Source organism: Myxocyprinus asiaticus, chromosome 32, assembly GCF_019703515.2.
Source record: "Myxocyprinus asiaticus isolate MX2 ecotype Aquarium Trade chromosome 32, UBuf_Myxa_2, whole genome shotgun sequence".
NCBI lineage: Eukaryota > Metazoa > Chordata > Actinopteri > Cypriniformes > Catostomidae > Myxocyprinus > Myxocyprinus asiaticus.
Genome location: NC_059375.1, coordinates 44528208 through 44549607, shown reverse-complemented (window position 1 = coordinate 44549607; position 21400 = coordinate 44528208). Strand labels below are relative to the sequence as shown.

General features: G+C 40.7%; 1 protein-coding gene across 4 annotated transcripts in view; it reads right to left on the bottom strand.

Annotated features, from left to right (window-relative positions):
• Positions 1–1399: 1399 nt before the first annotated feature.
• Positions 1400–21400, bottom strand: part of LOC127423534 (protein FAM53B-like) — a 34034-nt gene continuing 14033 nt past the window's right edge. For 3 of the 4 annotated variants that reach the window (XM_051667920.1, XM_051667921.1, XM_051667923.1), the window contains 4 exons: positions 19234–19411; positions 18558–18612; positions 11630–12315; positions 1400–6254 (listed from right to left, as the gene is read on the bottom strand). In XM_051667920.1, coding sequence (XP_051523880.1) covers positions 5970–6254; positions 11630–12315; positions 18558–18612; positions 19234–19320 — 1113 coding nt within the window. In that variant the 5' untranslated portion in view covers positions 19321–19411 and the 3' untranslated portion in view covers positions 1400–5969. The remainder of the gene's footprint in view (positions 6255–11629; positions 12316–18557; positions 18613–19233; positions 19412–21400) is intronic. The other variant, XM_051667924.1, reaches the window with a different exon arrangement.

Sequence of the window (21400 nt, the reverse complement as noted above, 5' to 3'; positions counted from 1 at the left end):
AGATTTAACCACATTTGAGCTTTTTTTTAATGTACAAATTCCATGTAGCCTATCCTATCCATATGATGTCATATTACACGTGTGTCAGGTACACATTGATCACAAAATTAAAAACGAAACCCCCACATCTCGACATATAAGTGCTTGTACTATGTAAAAAGTATCTGTCTGAATGTGGCATTGTCTGATTTACCTCCGTGCTCGTGGGGAAATGAACTGACAGAAAATTACTCGCTTACATATTCACGTGTTGCACGAAGAAATGGATCGGCTTCTTTCAGCTCGTTGTTGAAAACGTTTTTTATTGGTGCATTTCTACTTGCACTGACTGACAGGACGATAAACAGCGTGTGCCAAGCGCATGGCGTTATTGCCATTGTAACCAGATACATTTCAGCAGATTTGATGAAAAACTAGAATAAGTCTCGTCAAATCAACGTGCGGCGCACAGAAATTTCTTCTCTTCTCTGCGAACGATAGCAAACACAATAGCGAGAAGGAAAATTAGTGTGTTAAATGTAAATAGAAAAAAATCAGTGAGCCACCAGCTGAAACCGGGACATAATTACATTGTTCAGAGAATTGTCGGGACGTCTGGTTACCCTACTTAAACGCAACAAGAACACAATCATCCTCATACAACATTTAATGCCATGACCTGATGAATTTAAGACTCGTTGCTCCCGAGTGGTCTCTCCACTAACAGCGGGACGATGTCCCAGCACACCGTCCGTGATCTCCAACCATGGAAAGTTCTTTCTTTGGGCACCACTTTTTGTCTATTGTGCGTTTTAACGGATTTGTCCTGTGCCCGCAATTTTTTCATTTCTCCCGAACCTCTACCGTTGTGTGCTGGATACACAACCTGCAAGTTCGGCGAAACTCCGCCTTTGACATTGAACCCGTCTCAATCCCCAATTGGCCTCATTTGGCCAACTGGGGCCAAACACATTGTTTGTAATCAGCGGGCCAAAGGCCATTGGCCCAGAGAAAGCCCTGAGGAGGCACGATGAAGCTCAAGAAGTGGCAATGGGAACGCAACTGGCACGCACTAGCACGCCCTCATTTGGCCCGATAGTGGAAACGAGCGATCCAGACTGAGAACAACCACACCGGAGACCGTAAATTGAAAACAGGCGAACCGTGGAACACTTCCGCGTTCAGGAAAGAGGAGGATAGGAGTGAATGAAGCGTAAAGTGTTAACACAGCTTAAAAAAAACATTACGAGTTCAAACTGTATGTTCAGTCAGTTCTGATTTGATGTAGAATTTACTCGCATTTTAAAGTTTGGACACATTTACTCATTCTTTACGACTATTTTCCACATTTTAGAAATACAGTAAAGTTATCAAAACGTATGGGAATTACGTAGTGAAGAAGAAATGTGAAACAAATCAAAACTTTCTTATATTTGAGTTTATTTCATCCGTACATTTGTTTTTACATATTTTAATTTTGTTAAGAAATGTAGACATATACACCATTTACATTTGTGTAGTATAAATTTAACTTGTTTCATGTTTCTTCAACATTCATGACAGTCTGTGTTTAAAGTCTCATCTGACCATCACACCCACACACACTTCCTGCTGGACAGGAAATGAGGAATAATCAGACGGGCGTTCACACACCTGTGTTGAGGACAGACTGGTATCCATGGTAACAGTGTTTTTGTGTGTGTTTACCGGTCTGACCTCAACAACACAGTTTTGCTTTCAGAGAATCAGTATTTGTGCCGAGAGCAATTTCTTAGTTTGTCTTTTGGGTTTCCAGGGTTTCCACTCTTTTCAAGGCACAATTTGACATTTCCAGGATGTTTTATGCATAAACACATGAAAGGTCATGATGTATATTGTGGTTACTGGAAGGTTATTTTTCTCTGAATTGTGTATTTGACAGTTTAATTAAACATTATCATCAAAATGAAGTCTAGTCACACAAATTTATCAAAACTTTAATCAAATAAAAATAGAATTATTTTAAATTAATTTTTGAACATAACATTGCATTATTTGTTTATCAGATTAAGTGCTTTTATACAAAATCTGAAATGACACGAGATATGTCAAATGAAGTGCGTCACAACAGAACATCACAGATGTGAGATATTACTTTAATGCATTATTATTATTATTATTATTATTATTATTTAATTACATAAACATTACTATAAAATAGTAATATATTTATTCCCTTTATTTTCCCATTTAAATCAAGCTTTTATTTTGTCATTTCTGTGTGTTTTTAACAGTAGTTTCTCTCCTCCGGATAACCGGTTCGCTACATGGCTTAGTGTAAACCCCTAAAAAAGCTGCAATTAAATAGAATAAAAATGTGTTCTGTGCTGTGCGCCTCAGAGCGCAGTCATCTACTACACAGAATGTGCGTGATGATTATGGATGAGGTGTTTGTATGAGCTTCACACAGTCATTTTGAAGTGAGCAGCACATGCAGATTATATATTTATGTAATTAAATCACAGCCTTTTGCAGTTTAATAATCACAACGGGACATACCACCATTTATATTTAATCAATTGTGCATTCAGACATTCATTTTCTCCCAATTTGGAATGCCCAATTCCCACTACTTAGTAGGTCCTCATGGTGGCGTAGTGACTCGCCTCAATCCGGGTGGTGGAGGACAAGTCTCAGTTGCCTCCGCTTCTGAGACCGTCAATCCGTGCATCTTATCACGTGACTCGTCGTGCATGACACCGCGGAGACTCACAGCATGTGGAGGCTCATGCTACTCTCCACGATCCACACACAACTTACCACACGCCCCATTGAGAGCGAGCACCACTAATCACGACCACGAGGAGGTTACCCCATGTGACTCTACCCTCCCTAGCAACCGGGCCAATTTGGTTGCTTAGGAGACCTGACTGGAGTCACTCAGCACACCCTGGATTCAAACTCGGGACTCCAGGGGTGATAGTCAGCGTCAGTACTCATTGAGATATCCAGACCCCTCTTTAATTTTCATCTTAAATATTTCAAATTCCGTCACATTACGTGTTTTATAGCTAATGCAATTTTAAGACTGGATTCAGTGATTCTGTCCGTGTTTTCATCGTAAGGGCCTTCATGTGGAAACCGCAGTATGCAAACTCTGATTGACGAAGTATTTAAAAAATCATTCACATCCCGAGGTGTAATGGCCGAATCTTTTTATTTAGCCATTAAGTTTCATAAAGAGCGCATCAGTAGACTAATTTCACGATCCGTCTGCGCAGCACAATTAATCAAAATAACACCAAAATGGCAATATGGCATATGCGATTATAAAATTAAAAAGACAGATAAACATGGTCTGTGTGCACTTCTGAATGGGTGACGGGCTGTTCTGTGCACGTGCGGGACTCATGCGTGTTTTTAGAGCAGATCACATGCATTGTGAAAGAAATAAAGTCCTGAATGTTCAAGCATTCGCGCAATTCCAAACTTTAGTAACCGCTACAAATTATTATACAAATCTACAAGGGCGGCACAGTATAGACCAATCCTTTGGCAAAGTCACCACTTGCTTCACACACAGAAGTGGTGACAGAAACAGCCCACAAACAGCAAACTTTTATCAGATCCCGTTGTTGAAAGATTATTTTGAGGGTTCTCGTAGACGACTGTAGCATCAAGCCATCAACACAGCTGACTGGACTGAGATCAGTTCAACTCACGGCTCTGCAACAAACATTATTATAGATGTGTTATTAACTTGTATCATTATAATAACTGTATAGCTAAGAATATTTGTGTATTTATGATGGTTTTGTGTCGTACTTTCGTTTAATCGTTTTATCTGTCAAATCTAACACAACAGTCAATCGGCTTTCTACCACCATGTACTGCGCATGCGCTGAACGTTTTGTAAACAATAGGATTGGTCTCTAGCAGAAAAGGAGCGGACAACAGCTCTTCACCAGATGCGGAGCACTCTTAGTGTCAAAATAAAAGCTCCATGTAAACGTGAATTAAATAGGAAAGAAATATATTACTATTAAATAAAACAAATCTAATACTCAAAATAATAACGATAATTCAGTATTATAATAATATACTTGACTGGGTCTCACAGTAATAATTTAGTTTCATGCAATATTCAACCAGAGTTTCAGAAAATAAGTGGATTTTGCACATTTTTGGTAAATATATATGAATGTAAATAATTCTTATTAAGCTATTAAGCTATCATTGCATATCAAATATAAATAAAAAAGTGCATATCAATGACAATGATTAGATCTCATTATCCTTTGTGTTCATTTAGTGCAAAAGTGTAGGGAAACATGCCTTTTTTATTTTTAAATAGATTTGTATTTTTTGAAATGCATGAAAATGTTTCCTCCGATTAAAAAAAAACAAAAAAAAAACTCTGAGCCGTTTCAGAGCAGATACATAATTATCGAGATATATATCGAATATCGTCAACAGGCTGAAAAATAGTGAGATATAATTTTTGAAGCCATAACGCACAACCCTAACGAATACTTCCTTAAACTATTTACTCTGAGCAAAGCAGAAATGACAGAAGATTAGCAGAGAATGTACGTGACAGGGCTTCATTCATGACAGTCAACCGTTGATGTTGTTACACAACGTGCAGCTGGCGGCAGTGACGAAACGATACGGATGTATGACACCTATCCCGAGTCCCGATCATTATGTTTTTTATATGTAACAAAAACCTTGCTACAATCAAAAAATATTTGAGCCAATTTTTAAGATTTACACTTTTAAATTTCATAAATAATTCCATCAAATGGAATTGCGTAATGTTTAAAACATTAAATGAATGGGGTCTGGGTATCTCAGTGAGTATTGATGCTGACTATCACACATGGAGTCGCGAGTTCGAATCCAGGGTGTGCTGAGTGACTCCAGCCAGGTCTCCTAAGCAACCATATTGGCCCGGTTGCTAGGGACGGTAGAGTCACATGGTTTGCTCTCAGTGGGGTGTGTGGCGAGTTGTGCATGGATGCCGCGGAGAATAGCGTGAAGCCTCCACACACACTACGTCTCCGTGGTAACACGCTCAACAAGTCACGTGATAAGATGCGCGGATTGACGGTCTCAGATGCGGAGGCAACTGAGATTCGTCCTCCACCACCCAGATTGAGGCGAGTCACTACGCCACCACGAGGACTTAGAGCGCATTGGGAATTGGGTGTTCCAAATTGGGGAGAAAAAGGGAGAAAGAAAAAAAAACATTAAATTAATAAAATTAAAAATATTTAGTTTTTTATTATATTACGCAATTCAATTTGAAGGAATTTTGTTATGAAATTTAAATGCGTAAATCTTAATTATTATTTCTTTTAACTTTAGTTATGCTAAAATATTTTTCCAGGGCAAATTTTCTTTTTTTCAGGACATTTCGTTATTTTTCTCATTTTCCATGACTGGAAAACTGCATTTCAAAATTCCAGGTTTTCCAGGACATGTGGGAACCCTGACATTTCCTGACAGTTTTCGTGAGATTTACTTAAAAACTCTTTCACTTCAATGATTACGAATCAGCCAATCACGGCAGTTTTCTTACAACCACATTAAAATGCTGTTTATTTATATAGAAATAAGTACATTTACTTCTGTATTTACTCAAATATAAAAAAAGACAGAAATAGTTCTAATAGCTTTTTTTCACCAGTGAGGAACTTAATTACCTGATATTACTATTGTTACACATCTGAAGCCCTTTAACGTGTGTGTTTGTGTGTGTGTGTGTTTGGCTGCATCCAGCAGCTCTCAAGTCATCATGTGAGAAACGCTCGAATAATTTCTACTCATCTAAATATATGCGTGTTCTCCTCCAAACACACAGAGCTCTTCAGACTTCAGTCCAGATGATGTTCTGGTGACCTGTCAGAACCTCTGTGTGTTTCACCCTGAGTCGATTAACATGTGCCACCCCGTCCACTTACTCAAGCATCCATCCCATAATAATCCAACAGGTTTTGAGCGGTGTCTCAGTTTCTCTCGATCTGTTCAATGTCTAGTTCTCCGCCCAGCTGGAAAACGTCCCGCCCCCTGACGCTGCACAGCCCCGCCCACAGACGCTCATGTTCTTTGCCGCCACTCAGTCCTCCTGTCCAGCTGGCATCTGATTGGTTGATGATGGTGTCGTCTTTGGTGTAGAGCTGAAGCTGGTTAGATGTGACGTCACTCTCGTGCTGGAGTAATGGACTGGAGAGCGGCGTTTGATCCCTTGTGGTGAATCCTGGACAGCTCAGACTGTGAAAATCCTGCAGCTTCTGAGAACACACACACACACACACACGAGATGAGATGAGATCATTTATATGCTTTAACAGATACTGTATACACGTTTAATTTATAGTCGTTCTCTTCTGGGAAAACAGACCGAAAATATTGATGACATCATCTTGCACTCAGGGGTGTATACCAATTTTTGCCTAGTAAATGGATGTCCCGAATGTCCCGCCCTCTCATTCCACCTGACTATCTATAACAAGCAGCAAATCATAGTTCACAGCTAAAGCCTATTGGTTGTTTAAAAACACATTTCAAGTAAGGATGTCGTGATTAAACGGTTTTACTATTAAGCCCTGGGTATACTTCAATTTTGAGGCTAACGCTCAGCGTCTGTGTACAGTTGAACGCGAGCCTGTCAAAGTATACTCCAAATAAACTGTGCGCGCATACACAGGTGTTTGATGCAGTGCAGGCATCTCCTAACATCCTCACACAAGCGCTCGTCAACGTGAACTTCCATTGTTAGTTCCATGGTTTCTAGCCGTTTGCTGTTGTTTGTCTCTTCTGTATCTTCTCCGACTACCTAGTGAACACAACGGCACAGGGGCCAGTGTTGCCAGCTCGTGGACCCACTAGTTAGTGCACACAATTCCAGGCACATTCTGTGCGTTCAGTGCTTGAGCACTCTACTGATAACGAAAACTGCGTCACACGTCTGCTCAAAGCATACTTTGGGCTTTAACTGCGATTAAAAATGTCAAGTAAGCCTAAATGTGAAAATCTCTTGTACTTGTTCCTGACACAATAGTGCAGCTGTTACTATGGTTACAGACGGTGTCTGCGGTATCCCGGACTGAACGTGAACTTTTAATTCATGAGAAAAACAGGGGCTACACACGGACTCCAAAATATAACAGAGGAATTTAATCTACCAGTCTGACTGACGCTGACCATCACCCCTGGAGTCGCGAGTTTGAATCCAGGGCGTGCTGAGTGAATCCAGCCAGGTCTCCTAAGCAACCAAATTGGCCCGGTTGCTAGGGAGGGTAGAGTCACATGGGGTAACCTCCTCGTGGTCGTGATTAGTGGTTCTTGCTCTCAATGGGGCGTGTGGTAAGTTGTGCGTGGATCGTGGAGAGTAGCATGAGCCTCCACATGCTGCGAGTCTCCGCGGTGTCATGTACAACGAGTCACGTGATAAGATGCACGGATTGACGATCTCAGAAGCGGAGGCAACTGAGACTTGTCCTCCACCACCCGGATTGAGGTGAGTAACCGCGCCACCACGAGGACCTACTAAGTAGTGGGAATTGGGCATTCCAAATTGGGAGGAAAAGGGGATAAAAATCTACCAGTCTGAGTCATCCAAACAGAAAAAAACTGTCCTAAATTCTTCACATTTACACATTATTTTAAGATTCTCAGATTAAATCTATGAGCCCTTATTTGGCATGGAGGAAGACCTTTGAGAGTGTGTGTTTATTTGACAATATGCTTCTTCATTCTATCATCTAAACAGTGTCAGTAACACTGAACTGGTTGTATGAACCCACAACAACCAAGAACATTTGCCATTACACGAACGTTACATTAAATTGAAACCAAAGCACTTTGCGTTCAATATCAAAATCCTCACTAATGTTTTGGCGGGAGTTTGGCGTGAACCTCCGCTGACGTCGCGTGTAGAAGCGGTTCATCTTCACACACTCTTCAGGAGCTGCTCTGACTGCGGTCTGTGGTGCGGCTCAATGAGACAGTCAAAGTTCATGCCCACTAACACCAGAAAATGAAACAAAAACGTGCCGTTCATGACATTTATACATTCGTTTAAAACTCCCTTATTTGGATAGTAAAATGCGATTGGAATTTAAAATGCACAATAATTAGCCGAGTAAAGCTACTTCCGCTAATGGTTTGTGGCTACTGTTTAGTTTACATTTGCCTCTAATAATGCTTCTTACCTCTTCTGTACGGTCTGTTTCCCAACAAGTCACAACATAATATACACAGGCATTATTTATCATCTTTTCCCCACTGATTCAGCTATTCGGGCTGCAGTCTCGAGTTTATGTGCTCAAATGCAGCGCTGTGATGGTTTTCTTCGGCAGCTACCGTCTCAGCAGGAATATTCATTCAACCATTTCCCTCGTCTCATCACCGTATCACGGGAAATACATTTTAAAAAGCTAAATATACAGGGTCCGGGTATCTCAGCGAGTACTGATGCTGACTATCACACCTGGAGTCGCGGGTTTGAATCCAGGGTGTGCTGAGTGACTCCAGTCAGGTCTCCTAAGCAACCAAATTGGCCCGGTTGCTAGGGAGGGTAGAGTCACATGGGGTAACCTCCTCGTGGTCGCTATAATGTGGTTCTCGCTCGCAAAATGTCAGATTAAACATTTACACGCTATTTAATTTGTGTGAAGACTTTGATTGCAGCAGATCTTGCTCACATTTCAATGGCCGTTGTTGATACCTGAAGTAGGTTTACCCTTGGCACCCCCGCAAACGAGAAACGAGGAAGTGTGAAAAAGGCCTATGGCAGTTATAAAACGGATAGTTCCGGCCTGGGATGCTGATTGGTCAACAGTTTTGTATCACTCCGCACCTGCCTTAGCTGACAGTTATTCTTGTTGTGTAGCAACGCTCTGTTTACTGTTTACTCTCAGGGACCATAACTTCTAGCGGAAGGATGGCATTTATTGATTTTACTTGCAAAATATAGCATTTTAATAAACACTTGTGTTCTTAATACTTTTATTATGTGGTGACCGTTTTATAAAAGCAACAAGGCACTCGTGGCATATTGTGAATACAGTCACGGTTGAAGGGGTTACTCTGTTTTGCGTCGAGCCCTTCAGCCGTGACTATATTCACAATATAGCACAACCTCTCATGCCTTATTGCTTAATTAGATCAAATAATAGTGATCGGGTCTAATCTGGCTGATGTATCACTCTACCACCAGTGACAACATTAAAGGATTAGTTTGAAATCTTATTGTATACTTTCATAACAATCATGAGTCTCATGGAATAATTTATTAGACTTCTGAATTATACTTTTGTGTTCTTTTGAAGACCATAAACTTTGTATGTAACATTGTATGACATCACTGAGAACAACATTACACAATATCTCTTATATGGGGTTATAACAACACAGGGGTGAGTAAACAATGACTGAATTTTCATTTTTGGGTGAACTATCCCTTTAAAGGTGCAGTACATGATTTTTTCATGGAAAGATATGTAACATTTTGTTACTATTCCCTGAAAGATAATGAAATAAGTGTCATGAGATAACTTACCGGTCTCTGTGACAGCTCTAGACTCTTTAAACAGAAAAAAGATAAAGTGTCCGTGGGCCGCAGACAAAGACAAAGTTTTCTGCCTGTCAATCATTTAGCACATTCTCATAGTATTGTAGTTGCAGTGAATTATTGAGGCTTAATGCCATTTTTATGACATGTTGTTCATAACAGTTGTCAGCTGAGGGCGCTGTTTTACTGCTGTTGTTTTTGACCACCATGTCTGCATGATGTTGATCTCAATAAAGCTCATTTTGGTATCTTTGGAGTGCAGGATTTGGGAAAAAGTGGGGCGTGGCTAATCCAACGGCTCAGCTAAAATCTCTTACAGTACCTTTAAAACTGACCAGAGGACAGAATGAGAGGTGCTCTAGTGCATTACATTAGCACTCAGGCCTCATTACCATAGCAACAGAATATTTGGTTTGTAAATGGAGCCGTTTTTCCACTGACACACCGATCAACATTGTGTGTGTGTGGCTACAACAAACAATAAACACACAACACACACACACACACACACACACACACTGATGGTTGTAATGGTTCAGTTCTTGAGCTGGTCAGTTCCTGGAATCAGAGATTTCACTGACAGTCAGTGTGTGTGTGTGTGTGTGTGTGTGTGTGTGTGTGTGTGTGTGTGTGTGTGTGTGTGTTAGTGTGTGAGTGAGTGCGTGTGTGAATGAGTGCATGTGTGCACATGTATGAGTGTGTGTGTGTGTGTGCAGTGTGAGTGCGTGTGTGAGAGCGTGTGTGTACAGGTTTTCCTATCCTTGTGGGGACACAGTAAAACCTGAGATCACCTACATTGTGGGGACCAGCCAGCGATCCTCACAAGGGAAATAACATATTAAATGATGTTTTTTTGAAAATGTAAAAAGGCAAAAAGGTTTCCGTGAGGGTTAGGTTTAGGGGTAGGGTTAGGGTTAGGGGATAGAACCTATAGTTTGTACAGTATAAAAATCATTATGTCTATGGAGTCCTCATAAGGATAGCTAAACCAACGTGTGTGCGCGCGTGAGTCTGTGTGTGTGCGCGCGTGTGAGTCTGTGTGTGGGTGAGTGAGTGCGAGTCTGTGTGTGTTTGTGAGTGTGTGAGAGTGTGAGTGCGTGTAAGCGTCTGTGAGTGCGTGTGTGAGTGAGTGCATGTGAGAGTGAGTGTGTGTGTGTGAGTGCGTGTGCAAGAGAGTGCATGTGTGAGAGTGTGTGTACTCTGAGCTCATGAGGGTGATCAGTGACTGCAGAAATTATGGGAATTGCCATTTAACACTGATAGATAAAAGACTACCTGCAGAGAACATCAAGAGAGCACAGAGAACCATCCACTATTCACATATCTCCAGAGAGATTAATAAAACAGATCCATCTCTCTCACACTCATATCCTGTTCCAGATCTAAAGGACAGATGCAGAATAAATGGAGATATCTTAAGAGTTTGGACTTCCTTTTTGGAAAATAACTGTTCTAAAACCAAATTATATAAGGCCCTGTTTACAGCTTATATTAAAATCTCGACTGATCTGATCACGTGTGGTCAGGTGAGATGCATCACCATTTACACCTGGTAGTAACTAGGGCATCACAATACATATAGTAAAACAAGTTAATTTAGAATTTCTCCTGAGCAGAATTTAGTAATATAACACTGTTTATTGTAAACCTCTGTGCTTTTCTGTCATCACAAATGTGCACATGATGGAGAACACAACTCTGTATTTGTGTGTGTTTTTTATTTTATTAATTTGGTAACATTTTGCAAACCAGAGTGAACGACATGTTGCATGCCTTAATTCAGCAGATATGCATGTCCAGGAGAAGGCTCGCAAACAGTCTTTTTATAAAGAGACTTTGAGAGTAAAGAGAGTTTGATCACTGCTTTCATTAATACTGTGATGCTCTGCTGTGCAGCACTATATTTGACCAAATATTTAATACAGATGAAGTATCTTATCGATATTTTGAACGCAGCCATAGTAGTAACATGTGTTCACTTTGAGCACTTGTGTTTGGATCTCGAAAGGGAAGGTCCTATGATGATAAAACGCAAACAAATGAATATATAAGATAAGTGAGAACAAGTGTACTGGGAACAAGTGTAGTCACCTGTGTCATCTTGAGCAGGTCAAGTGAAGGCCTCTGTTTGTGACTTTCTGCTGGTCTCCTGCGCTTTATGGCGATCTTCTTGTCATTGTGGACGCAGGGCTGCGATCGGCTGCGAGGGAGTCCGCCCTGACCGGTCACGCGGCGCACCAGCTCTGGGGTGGAGTCGGGTGAGCTGGCCTCTGACGGCACGCTGGGCTCGTGTGGGCAGATCTGTTCATGCGAGCAGTAGGGTGTCCGCGGTGGTTCGGAGGAAGCGGGGAAAGAGAAGGCGTGGCCGAACGGCTCCAGTATGTTTGTGTGCGTGGGCAGACTGAAGCTGGAGCTGCGCTGTATCACGGGAAAACCAGACGGGCTGAAGGCAGACGCCGATCCACGCTGAACGCTACCCCCGCTGTGACACCGGCGCTTCTCCACGCTCATCCACACGCGGGAGCCCTGCGGTCGCCACGACGACCGGCAGCCGCTGAGCTCCTCGGAGCAGGACCTTGAGCGGCACTGGCGTTTGCTGGGTGGGGCCGTACTACAAAGAGAGGGTGCTTCGCTCAGGCTGAGATCTCGCAGTAAACTGCTGATTGCACCAGTGCTGCCCGCCTCACGAGTGGAACATGTCTCACGCACGCTGTCCCACAGGCTCTCCAGACTGGAGCCCACGGGTCGCTGCTGGACGCCAGACCACCGGCCAGAATCTACAACACAAAACACCAAACACACCTCATTTAACGATCAGAACTATAAAAAGCAGTCCATAGACATTAATTTGGAAATAAACCAGTGAAATTTGAGGTCAGTTCTACTGTTATGTTTTTATTCTCTTTGGTTAGTACAGTTAAGTGTGCTGATTCAGATTAAGATTCAGTCTTCTGTACAGTACATTTCCTCACCATTCAATTTGACACTTTTTCATGCTTAAAGATACATATCAGAAAATTATTTCCTACTTGATATAAACTTAAATTGTTTGTTATGGAGCTCCTTAGAGGACAGGGTGGTATTTTTTCTGAAATATTTTGCGTTCCCTTGCAAGAAATTTACCATGGTTTTACTACAGTAACCATATTTTAACCATGATATTAATAGTGACACCATAGTAATAATACAATAAAATGAAAACTAAGGGTAATAAAAATCATAATTTTATGGTTATTATGGTCTTACTATACAAACTGTTCAACTATGGTTTTACTATAATAATATTGTAGTATGTAGTAACCATAGTTTTTGGTGGAAATTTTTTTCTATAGTAATATTGTAGTAACCATGACTATTGCTCATTTTTGTTGGAAACCATGGATTTACTATAGTAATATTGTAACTATGGTAAATTGAATGCGAGTGAACGCAAAACTATTGCGAGGGAACACAAAACATATTACAAGGGAATGCACAACTTATTGCGAGGGAAGGCAAAATTTATTACGAGGGAACGCAAACTACTGCGAGGGAAGGCAAAACTATTGTGAACACAAAACATATTACAAGGGAATGCACAACTTATTGCGAGGGAAGGCAAACTACTGCGAGGGAAGGCAAACTATTGCGAGGGAAGGCAAACTACTGCGAGGGAAGGCAAATCTTATTGCGAGGGAAGGCAAAATTTATTACGAGGGAACGCAAACTACTGCGAGGGAAAGTAGGGAAGGCAAACTACTGCGAGGGAAGGCAAAACTTATTGCGAGGGAACACAAAACATATTACGAGGGAACGCACAACTTATTGCGAGGGAACACAAAACATATTACGAGGAAAGGCAAAACTTATTGCGAGGGAAGGCAAACTACTGCGAGGGAAGGCAAACTACTGCGAGGGAAGGCAAACTACTGCGAGGGCAAACTACTGCGAGGGAAGGCAAAACTTATTGCGAGGGAAGGCAAACTACTGCGAGGGAAGGCAAACTACTGCGAGGGAAGGCAAAACTTATTGCGAGGGAAGGCAAACTACTGCGAGGGAAGGCAAAACTTATTGCGAGGGAAGGCAAACTACTGCGAGGGAATGCACAACTTATTGCGAGGGAAGGCAAAACTATTGTGAGGGAACACAAAACATATTACAAGGGAATGCACAACTTATTGTGAGGGAAGGCAAAATTTATTGCGAGGGAACGCAAACTACTGCGAGGGAAGGCAAAATTTATTGCGAGGGAATGCAAAACTTATTGCGAGGGAAGGCAAACTACTGCGAGGGAAGGCAAACTATTGCGAGGGAAGGCAAACTACTGCGAGGGAAGGCAAACTACTGCGAGGGAAGGCAAACTGCTGCGAGGGAAGGCAAAACTTATTGCGAGGGAACGCAAAACTATTGAGAGGGAACGCAAAACTATTGAGAGGGAACGCAAAACTATTGAGAGGGAACGCACAACTTATTGCGAGGGAAGGCAAAATTTATTGCGAGAGAACGCAAAATGTTTTGAGAGAACGCAAAATGTATTGAGAGAACGCAAAATGTATTGCAAGGGAAGGCACAACTTATTGCGAGGGAAGGCAAAACTTATTGCGAGGGAAGGCAAACTATTGCGAGGGAAGGCACAACTTATTGCGAGGGAAGGCAAACTATTGCGAGAGAACAAAATGTATTGCGAGGGAAGGCAAAACTTATTGCGAGGGAAGGCAAACTATTGCGAGGGAAGGCAAACTACTGCGAGGGAATGCACAACTTATTGCGAGGGAACGCAAACTACTGCGAGGGAAGGCAAACTATTGCGAGGGAAGGCAAACTACTGCGAGGGAAGGCAAACTACTGCGAGGGAACGCAAAATTTATTGCGAGGGAAGGCAAACTACTGCGAGGGAAGGCAAACTATTGCGAGGGAAGGCAAACTACTGCGAGGGAAGGCAAAACTTATTGCGAGGGAACGCAAAACATATTACGAGGGAATGCACAACTTATTGCGAGGGAAGGCAAACTACTGCGAGGGAAGGCAAACTATTGCAAGGGAACGCAAAACTATTGAGAGGGAACACAAAACATATTACGAGGGAACGCACAACTTATTGCGAGGGAAGGCAAACTACTGCGAGGGAAGGCAAAACTTATTGCGAGGGAAGGCAAACTACTGCGAGGGAAGGCAAACTACTGCGAGGGAAGGCAAACTACTGCGAGGGAAGGCAAACTATTGCGAGGGAAGGCAAAACTTATTGCGAGGGAAGGCAAAACTTATTGCGAGGGAACGCAAACTACTGCGAGGGAGGGCAAAACTTTTTCAGAAAATAAAAATTCCTGCCCTGTCCTCTAAGGTGCTCTGTAGTTTGTCAAGGGTCAAAAACAGCAGAAATTCTTATATAATCCGGTCTGATTCCAGTAAATCACAGCACATGTGTAAACATCCATCAGACAGAACACTTCCAACAGAACAGAATCTTTCCTCTATGATAGAGCTTCCATCATCTCTTCATGCATTTCACTTGATTCTTGAAGAAAGGAAACATTACAGAGGAAACAGAACCAGAGGAGCCAAATTTACAGGAAGAGTCTGTGGACGTTCACAAACAACACAGCAGCTCATGAGAAACAAAAGAGACCAAAAATAGAGCCGTCTGATTGGTGGCCGGCTGCCAGGATGCTGAACATGTGTTCTGAGAGTATGTTATGGTTACTCACTCTGAACCCAAATCACTACTGACCAACTATTGTCTAACTACATCACCTGGCCAAAAAAATGAGTTACTCGACATGTACTGAGGAAAAGGATCATTGTACAGGAGTGTAATACACCCTACTACTCTATCATCTATACTCCACATTTTATACCTCATACAATACATTCTAAATGCCACACTGAATGCTTTCATACTCCACAATATATACTCTAAACTGTATATTCTCATACTTTACAATCGATGCTCTACACCGGTCTGTAAGCCATTATTTTCAGGTTTACCAGGTTAAAGCAGCAGCAGCCCGCCTGTGTGTGGAGGGACATTTTTCTGAAGTCAAAAGCGAAAACACTTTCGGTGTGGGCATCCAACAACACAAAAGGCAGCCTACTCCGCACACACCGCTGTGGGCAAGAGGTTATGTGCCATCGCAGGCGCTCTGGTGCCAGGCAAATGGCAGCACAAAACACTATTGATCTGTTTTTGGGCTGTGGACTCTGTTTATTCCACTCAAAGACTACCACCATTATTTCACTACCTCTGTGTTCTGTCAGGAGTTATTTTAGAGAACAATAGCTCTTGAGACAAACACTCGAGTGATGATAACACACAGCCAAATATGAAGATATGTTCATGACAGCAGAACTTTCTGTGATGGTGTTTATACTGTGTGGAACTGCTTTATATTATTTACTCAACATGGAGAATGAGACATGTACCAAACAAGTCAACATGAGAAAGAACTTTAGTTTAGTTCACAACGTGAAGTTCAGTTTAGTTGTTCACAGTTAGTACACAAATGATGTGCGATCACAGGTGTTATTAACTCTGAATGTGCCTATCATTGGCCTATCCATTTTGCGATCGAATTTGTCAGTCCAAGATTTATTATAAGGGCTTGTTTTAAAACGTGTCAATGTACACCTGCGTTAGACGTCATAAATATACAATTTTTACATCACTGTGTCAAGATAAACGAAGTTTGAAACTACGTCACCTCATGAGATCCCTGCATTCGGATTTGCGCTCCATCAAGCTGTGTTTGAACGCAAGAACGTGTTCTCATCTTGCGCTGTCTGCTGTCGGTAAGTGTGGTTTGTTCTCTGTATGAGCTGCTCATTGCCTATAAAGCAAGTTTCGCTTACTGCCCCCTGGAGAAAACAGGTGCTACTACAAGCTTAAATTGCTCAGGAATCTTCCTTATTACGGTCCAGGGACATGAATATTTCAGGGTTGCTGCAGAGTTCAAAATCAAATGTAACCCTTTTCAAGACCTGAACAAATTGGTAAAGATGCCGGCTACCACACTTGGAGCTCGCTAGTTCGAATCCAGGGCGTGCTGAGTGACTCCAGCCGGGTCTCCTAAGCAACCAAATTGGCCCGGTTGCTAGGGAGGGTAGAGTCACATGGGGTAACCTCCTCGTGTTCGCTATAATGTGGTTCTTGCTCTCGGTGGGGCATGTGGTGAGTTGTGTGTGGATGTCGCGGAGAATAGCGTGAAGCCTCCACACGTGCTATATCTCCACGGTAACGCACTTAACAAGCCACGTGATAAGATGCACGGATTGACGGTCTCAGATGCGGAGGCAACGGAGATTCGTCCTCCGCCACCCGGATTGAGGCGAGTCACTACGCCACCACGAGGACTTAGACCACATTGGGAATTCCAAATTGGGACAAAAAAGGCCTGAACAAATAAAATGAATACCGTATTCCCATACCAAAACAAACCCAAACAATCTCAAAATAAATAATGTATCACAGACTCTTAATTAAACAGGCAGAAGCACACAATCAACATGACCTTATCATTGATCATCAGTAAAACAGGGTAGGATATATGCAAGTTTAATATACTCAAGACATGTTTTACACACACACACACACATATATATATCTCACATTGTGGCTTTTGTACCATTATATAAATAGATACAAATTGAGGTCGACCAATACTGTATTTCACTGATACGATAATGTGCAGAAAGAAAGAATAGTTTTTAAAATTGGTAGCTTATATTAAATGTTCGTAGTCTTTCCTTCCTGTGATGAGGAGGGCCAGACAGAGGCTACAAGAGTCCAAATTTAATTAAATTCCAGATGCACTTTATTTATGGAGGGGATTTGATTCATAGTGTGGAACTTTTAACTTTAAAGGCTGAAATACAGCGGGGACTCTTATTTTGAAATGTGTGCGCTTCACTGCTTCCAGCTGCTCATTCAAACAGTTAAGGGAAATAAAACGTGCAGTCCTACAATAATCTATATCATATTACACTATAAACAATTCAAAGTAAACATTGTCATATTTCATCAACACTACATCATCATCATCATCAACAGTTGATCTTTAGTGATGCATGTCATAAATTTCCAATATGGCTTAATGATTGTGAACTGCTCTACAACAGCTAAAAACACTCACAAGCCCCCGCGTGTTTGGAGAAAATACAACAGAGCTGTGTTTTCACTCTGATGGACGCAGCGCATGCATTTATTTAATTAAATCATATTCTTTTGAATTTGATACTCATATTAGCTCATATCACGATTCCTGTCTTTCCGCTCGCAAATTTAAGACCTCTTTAAATGATAATTAAAACTTTTGTTGTATCATTTAAGACTTTTTATGACCTTAAATTTGGGAAAACTGAATTTAAGACATTTTAAGGATCTGCAGGAACCCTTTATTTACGTGAATTTTTTTTAATGTTTTATTTTTCATATAATTAATCGCACTGAATTTACGTGTTAAATTGACAGCCCTAATTCTACATAAATATTATTTACATTTTACATTTATGCATTTGGCAGATGCTTTTATCCAAAGCAACTTACAGTGCACTTATTACAGGGACAATCCCCCTGGAGCAACCTGGAGTTAAGTGTCTTACTCAGGGACACAATGGTGGAGGCTGTGGGGATTGAACCAGCAACCTTCTGCGTACCTGTTCAGTGCTTTAGTCCACTACACCACCACCACTAATAATGTACTTAAAAGTAATTCAGTTATTAGAAAGTCAGTAACTATAATCTGATTACAAGAATTTAAAATGTAATGTGTTACACTACTTTTGGACTAAATAGTACATTGCAATAACGAATAATGTTTTAATCAGATTACACCCAACTCTGAATGTAGTACACACTGACAGCGTGATATAAAATTACTCAGATTTTTATTATTCTGGTCACCCCTATGTTTATCCAATCAGTGCAGGTGTAGAACACAAATATATTACATGACAAGCAAAAATTAAACGAAACATCGTCAATGATTGAGTAATAAATGTGTCTATGCACTAAAGCTCTTAGGGTTGGGAGGTAAAATACACTTACCCACGATTCCGCAGGAGAGGAGGGCCGTCCCTTGGCTCATGGTTGGCGGCTCGTGCTGCAAAAACACAGACAGATCAGAGGAGCATCCAGAACCAAGACCCCTTGAACAACAGACACACATGACAGGAAACCCAAACACCCGCCCGCCTCTCCATGTGCCATTTGAGTAGTGCATATCATGTAAACCACAAACAAATGCTAACTAGAGTGCATGTGCATGCTGCTCCAGAATGAAGCGTGTGGAATAAGTGTGAATGAAGCGTCTGACAGATTCAAACCTGTCAGGAGCCAGAAACATCAGTTTCATAATTAGCATTAATTCATACCCATTACAGTAACAGCGATAATTAAGGAGTAGAAAAAAATATCCATTTAGCTAAATATATCTGCACCTTAAAGTCAACATGAATGTGACGTACTGTATGTAATGTGATGTTTTTCCAGAGTAAAACAGGATATTCAACATAAAAAAGTAGTGCTTTATTTGAGATGTAAAGTGTCTCAATATGACAGGTGACTGAAACATGGTCTTGGTTGTGTCAAGAAAATTGTGTCAGAGGTTTTAATGAAAGATTATGTCAACAAACATGCTTTGTTTCTGATGAATCATTCACAATTAGACCATGAACTTGTGCTAAGAATGTAAAGAATCAATATTGATGTCATGTTCACTAACCAGCTGCAGGGACTCTTGGGACGTTACATCATCGACGGGCTTCTTGTCCAGTGTTTTAGTGTGAATAATCAGCGAGGCAAGACACATGTTTGCCACAGTCCATTCCAGTGCATTAGAGTTCTAGTGAAGCTCATGTTCAGGTGTAGTACTGACCCGACTCACATGAGACCTCTGGACCCTGGACACAACAACAGAAGAGAGGCGTTTGGATGAACAGGGTTTGTGGTTTTCATTACTGAACAATGTCAAGTTAATTTTGTACCGTACTTCAGCTCATATATAAAACACACATGAATTGCAGGGTGAAATGTGTTTGAGTCACATGAATACAGTGGAAACCCTGGTTAAAGTCTCCATATACATAACTCAGACATATGAGGTATCATTTGAAAGATTAGAATATGAACTTTTCAGGGATAACCATCACTTCTGCATTTATGTTACTTAAAATAACAAAATAAGGCCTCAAAACATTCACGCTGAAAATTAGCGCCCCCTAGAGGTAATGGGGTAGAAATATTTATATAAAATAAAAGTCCTTCACATAGCACATAAATGGACAAGTCATATATCACATGAAAGTTTATTTTGTTGCCCTAATACCACAGTTCGAAAGATTTTCAAAAGAATCACAAAGTGAAATATGATTTCTGTAAGTCATCAAATACAAAAGTCTCTTTTATGCTCCAATAACTGCTGCTGTAAGCACCAAATAGCTAAAAACTTTATATCTGCTTTTATTTTAAGAAGTTCTTTAAAAATTGAGCCATTTTTTACTTGTCTGTGAGTTTGCTTGTGTGAATAATCTAATGTTATATCTTAGATGTCCAGAACAAAATATGCCACCCAGAAGGAAAAGCATGCAATACAAATCATCAGAAACATGTGTTATCAACTAATAATGAATAAATGGGGCAAAGGGGAGGATCTCAGCTTTCTAATGACACCTAGATTGATCTTCTAGTCCACTCAGAGGCCGAGATATTCAATGAAATAATGAGGGTGTTGCTTGAACTGAAAATTAGACTGAATGTCTATGGACGAGCGCATCTGTGAGGGATAAAATGTGTTAGAGCGCCACCTACATTTCAGATCTGTATATTGTGATGGAATCTGATAGAGGAAAAATATTTTATCTAGTGCTTTCTGCCATCTAGTGGAATAAAATGAGAGTATTCAAAATGATGTAGAGTGAACAGAACCAGAATTACATGTTTACAAACTTAGGACAACAATGAAAAGTGAAGAAAAAATAAAAAATAAAAATGGCAAACTACATGTTGGTTACACCACATGACTTTTGTGTTTAGTTACATGTATATAAAGTTAGGAAAAAACCTTTATCATAATGTTATAAAAACATACAATATTATTTATGAATAATTTGATTTTTTTATTTTATTTGGGGGAATAAAAAATAAATAAAAAAAGACATTGTGTGAATGGTGAATGGCAGCCCAAAAATGCACCAGAGTTAAGTTAGAAAAATAGATAGAAATGTTTAAAAATATTTTCTTACGTTTCACGAATCCAGCCCTAGAGCTCAAAACTACATCTTTACAAGAATGACATTTTTTGTACACCTGGAAGCCAATACATTATTACAATAATATACTAATATCATAATATTAATATTTTAAATAGAAATACAGTCTTTAACACAAATTCATTAACATAAAAAAAGAAAGCATGAGGTGTCTGCAGTTCATTTGGTTATGAATTGCACTTTGTTCTAAACGTTATGTTCACTGGGCCTCCGATAGAGCAGAGAAACAGAAGCACTGAGTAAATGGGACACATGTTGCATGATGTTTAATGGAAGCGTGTGGTTGCACACATGATATCTGCAGACTCACGGGCATTGTTGGGCAGAGATAGAGCTCTATCTGACGACTGAAACTGAAAACACATGACTCGACACTTCAGACCAAACACAGCAGCACATTTCCTCTGTGATATGAACAAGAGTTTAAGAGAACAGCCAAATATGAAAATTCTCTCTTTTACTCACCCTTATGTCTTTTAGAACACACATGACTTTCTTCTGAAGTTATTATACACCGGTCAGCCACAACATTAAAAGCACCTGCCTAATATTGTGTAGGTCCCCCTCGTGCCGCTAAAACAGCGCCAACCCACATTTCAGAATAGCATTCGGAGATGATAT